General features: G+C 36.2%; 1 protein-coding gene across 1 annotated transcript; it reads left to right on the top strand.

The window, feature by feature from the left end:
• The first annotated feature begins 1,871 nt into the window (after positions 1-1,871).
• LOC104750199 (protein DETOXIFICATION 48-like) lies at positions 1,872-4,263 on the top strand. Its single transcript, XM_010471962.2, has 2 exons — positions 1,872-2,211; positions 2,541-4,263. Exons 1-2 carry the CDS (start codon positions 2,032-2,034, stop codon positions 3,975-3,977), a joined length of 1,617 nt encoding a protein of 538 aa, XP_010470264.2. The 5' UTR covers positions 1,872-2,031; the 3' UTR covers positions 3,978-4,263.

Genomic DNA, 4,263 nt, shown 5'->3' with positions numbered 1-4,263 from the left:
ACTTTTTAAATCTTATCTTGTTTGACTAAGCAAGTTAGCAAACTTAAGTCAACCGTAACTAAGCAAAAGAGTAAAATAATATATTATCTTTCCAAAAGCATGTGGACTAATCTAGATTCTGTTTGTCATCATTGCACCTATGACCTAACCTTAAAATTTACATCGATATTAAATAAGACCGACCTCTATTTCTAAATGTTTGGGTGTATTTAAGGAAAGCAATTACTCCTTCTGTCTTCTAAAAATTAATGTTTTGAAATATTTTTTGTCTCACAAAGATTGATGTTTAGTAAATTTTAAAAAGTAATTATTGAAAATATTTAAAATTTTGAATTGTTATTGGTTTAAAATTAAATAATATTTTTTTAGTCAAAAAAAAATATATTTAAATTCAGTAATTATTATTTTCTTAAAATGTGTAAAAATTTTAAACATCAATCTTTATGAGACAGATGGAGGAATATTACTAAATTAACAAAGAATTTGGCCCATCCCTCTCTCTATATAGTGTTCCGCCATGGTTGGAGCCAAACCATAGTCATGTGCACCTGCGTACGTTGTTTTATTTTTTATATATATAAATATTGTTTAGATTAAGCCTCAATTAGGAAATTTGGATCAAGAATCATGTATCATCTTATCAAGACATAATTAAAATTCTTTCCAAATGGAACTTGAACTAGCTAGGGATTCTACCGAACAAAAGAGTCACTTTATGTGAATACAATCGTAAACACATTGAATTGGTAATCCGTATATAAGCACAATGTAAAGTCTATGAATTAATAATACTTATTCATTTATTAGAGGCTTTTACTATTTTCAATGCTATCTATAGTTCTGCATGTTTTTCAAATTTTAAGCTTCGATACATTTTTTCTTGTTTTCTTTCTTATTCCAAAGAAAAATGTCCACAATGTTCAAAATTTTTCTTAGACCTCTAGATCTCTAGGCACGGCACTGGTTGGATCAAGTCTGAAATTGGGTCGGATTTTTTGATCAAATTTATGAAAATTTAATCGCGTATAAGATTAGAATAGGCTACAAACGTTAAGTTTTAACGATGATAAAGTTAAAACTTGAAAATCAGATTCAGCGAGGCTACACATTATCGAAGTTTTTTAATTTGTGGAAACAGAGCAAAATTAAAATTTGCAGTGTATGGAGTTGTAGATTTAAATGAAAGCTTGTGTGGTATTACACTTCGGCAATCTAATATTTTATCATTTTCTAATTATCTGAATAAGTTATTTAAAGTATTTTTGTTTGACATATATCATACAGAATGAATGTGGTATTTTCGAAATATCTGTCACTTTGTATCCATTATTACTTTTTAAGAAAAGTTACTGTATCTTGAGTAAAAAAATATATAGTAAAAAAGCTCTGTAAGATTCGTGTTACATAATACCGTAAAAACATAAACCCGTAAAAATGTTAGACGGGTCCTCTCAGGGTAAGAGGTAACAAGAGTTAATACAATAATGAATTGGCCAGCCGACATTACCGAAAGAGTTCGATACATATAGTGAACCCCAAACTTGTCTCAAAATTAGGCAGGAGGCTTCAGTATTATTAAAGGCAATGCGATGTAATTTAATATAATAAACTGGACCTCTTTTTTTTCTTTTTTTCTCTTCCATGAAAGTAAAACTCTCGAGCTATCTATCCGAAACTATGTGTCGTTGTTCGGTGGTGGGGAGACGATTTGTTTAGTCAAAAGCAAACAAAAAATCATCCACTTAACAAGTATTATATTAGAAAACAAATGCTTTGTTAAGAATTGATTTTTAATTAATATTTAGCCACGTGTAGGCGACATACATTCTTTGAAACTCTATAAATAGCAAGCCTTCTCCTGCAAAAGGCCCAACCAATTCCATATTAAAAATATTAGTTCCTCTTTGTTTCTTTTTACCATTTGCATAATATAGTTTTTGCCTCCAAAAGACTTATAATAGCTCTGGGTTTTGTCTCTTTGTCACTTTATATCTATTCTGCACAAAACCCATTTTACTCTTCTGGAGAATCATGTGTAATTCTACACCGTCATCTTCTTCTTCTTCTTCTTCTTCCTCATCCTTATTATCTTGTAAACACAAAACCCATTTCTCAAAACTCGAGACATGTGATAATACAGATGACCCTCATTATTCCGAATTCACGAATAATGATTCATTAGACCTTAAAAGATGGCCAACTTTTCATGAGGTAAATAATTTTCTTTTTCTTTCTTATATATGAATATATTTATTACGGTGTACATATATATATATATATATATAATACAAAACAATACAAGAATCGAGTTCTTGACAAAACTAGATTGTACGAACTATGCCAAAAGTATATATATATTATGCCTTTTGGTATTTTTTTCTTATTTTTTTATGTAAAAGTTTAACATAAGCTTTATTTGATTAATATAATTAACCATAAACCAGAAAAAGAAAAAAAAATAAAAAGTTGGTAACGAAAATATCTATGGACGTGGACGGTTCTTGTTCTTGATGACTTTGGTTTTCTTAATCTGGCGGCAGGGCTTAGAAGAAGTGAAGGCGATCGGAAGAATCTCTGGGCCGACGGCAATGACCGGACTTCTTATGTACTCAAGAGCGATGATATCGATGCTGTTCCTAGGCTACCTCGGTGAGCTTGAGTTGGCCGGAGGATCTCTCTCCATAGGCTTTGCCAATATCACCGGCTACTCCGTCATCTCCGGTTTGTCCATGGGGATGGAACCAATATGCGGCCAAGCCTACGGAGCTAAACAAATGAAGCTTTTAGGACTAACCCTTCAAAGAACCGTCCTCCTCCTCCTCTCTTGCTCGGTCCCGATCTCCTTCTCGTGGCTCAACATGCGGCGAATCCTCTTATGGTGCGGCCAAGATGAAGAGATATCCTCCGTAGCTCAAAAGTTCCTTCTATTCGCCATCCCTGACCTCTTCCTCCTCTCTCTACTTCACCCTCTTCGCATTTACCTCCGAACACAAAACATTACATTGCCCGTGACGTACTCCACGGCCGTGTCCGTTCTCGTCCACGTTCCTTTGAATTTCCTCTTAGTGGTGAAACTCGAGATGGGAGTCGCGGGAGTCGCAATAGCTATGGTTTTGACAAATCTCAACCTTGTAGTCCTCTTATCTTCTTTTGTGTATTTCACGAGCGTGCATAGTGACACATGGGTCCCACTTACTATTGACGCTCTTAAAGGTTGGTCGTCTTTGCTCTCTCTTGCCATACCAACTTGTGTGTCTGTTTGTTTAGAGTGGTGGTGGTACGAGTTCATGATCATTTTGTGTGGACTTTTGGCTAACCCAAGAGCCACCGTGGCTTCAATGGGAATCTTGATCCAAACAACAGCTTTGGTCTACGTTTTCCCATCCTCTCTCAGCCTTGGTGTCTCCACAAGAATTAGCAACGAGCTTGGGGCCAAACGCCCTGGGAAAGCTCGTATATCCATGATTGTTTCACTCTTCTGTGCGACCGCCTTAGGCCTAATGGCAATGATGTTTGCTGTGCTCATTAGACACCGGTGGGGACGCTTGTTTACCACGGATGCAGAGATTCTTGAGCTGACTTCAATCGCATTGCCCATTGTGGGGTTATGTGAGCTCGGAAACTGTCCTCAAACCACCGGGTGTGGGGTCTTAAGAGGCTGTGCAAGACCAACACTTGGTGCGAACATAAACTTGGGTTCGTTTTACTTTGTGGGCATGCCGGTGGCTATTCTGTTTGGGTTTGTTTTCAAACAAGGGTTTCCAGGTCTCTGGCTCGGGTTGCTTGCAGCTCAAGCAACGTGTGCTTCTCTCATGTTGTGTGCGCTCTTGAGAACAGATTGGGCAGTCCAAGCTGAGAGAGCTGAAGAGCTGACGTCAGAAACTTCTGGAAAAACTCCTCCTCTTCTCCCCATTGTCAGATCAAAGAGCCGGTCCAACTCCGATACAGAAGATATGATGAAAACGATGTTGGTTTAGATTGATAGCTTTTCTTTGGAGTCATTTGCCATCAACATCGGCGTACATATGTTCTTATCAAAACATTATTTTTTCGGAGTTTACATTGCTCCTTAATTTCTACTTTTTTATCTTTCAAGAACGAATTTATTTTGTGGGCTTTAGTGGTGTTTGTGTTATCTATGTTTGTATGGGTGTGATAGTTCTTAGCTAATTTGACTTTAGCAGTTTGTACTTTATTTGTTCCCTTTTGTAATAACTCAGTTTGGTGTGGTTATATTTATCTTTGTCCATTTTGTAGGAGAAA

The sequence above is a fragment of the Camelina sativa genome, chromosome 16 (assembly GCF_030686135.1).
Source record: "Camelina sativa cultivar CO46 ecotype springtype chromosome 16, ASM3068613v1".
In the NCBI taxonomy this organism is placed as follows: domain Eukaryota; kingdom Viridiplantae; phylum Streptophyta; class Magnoliopsida; order Brassicales; family Brassicaceae; genus Camelina; species Camelina sativa.
This window is presented reverse-complemented; position numbering and strand designations above follow the sequence as displayed.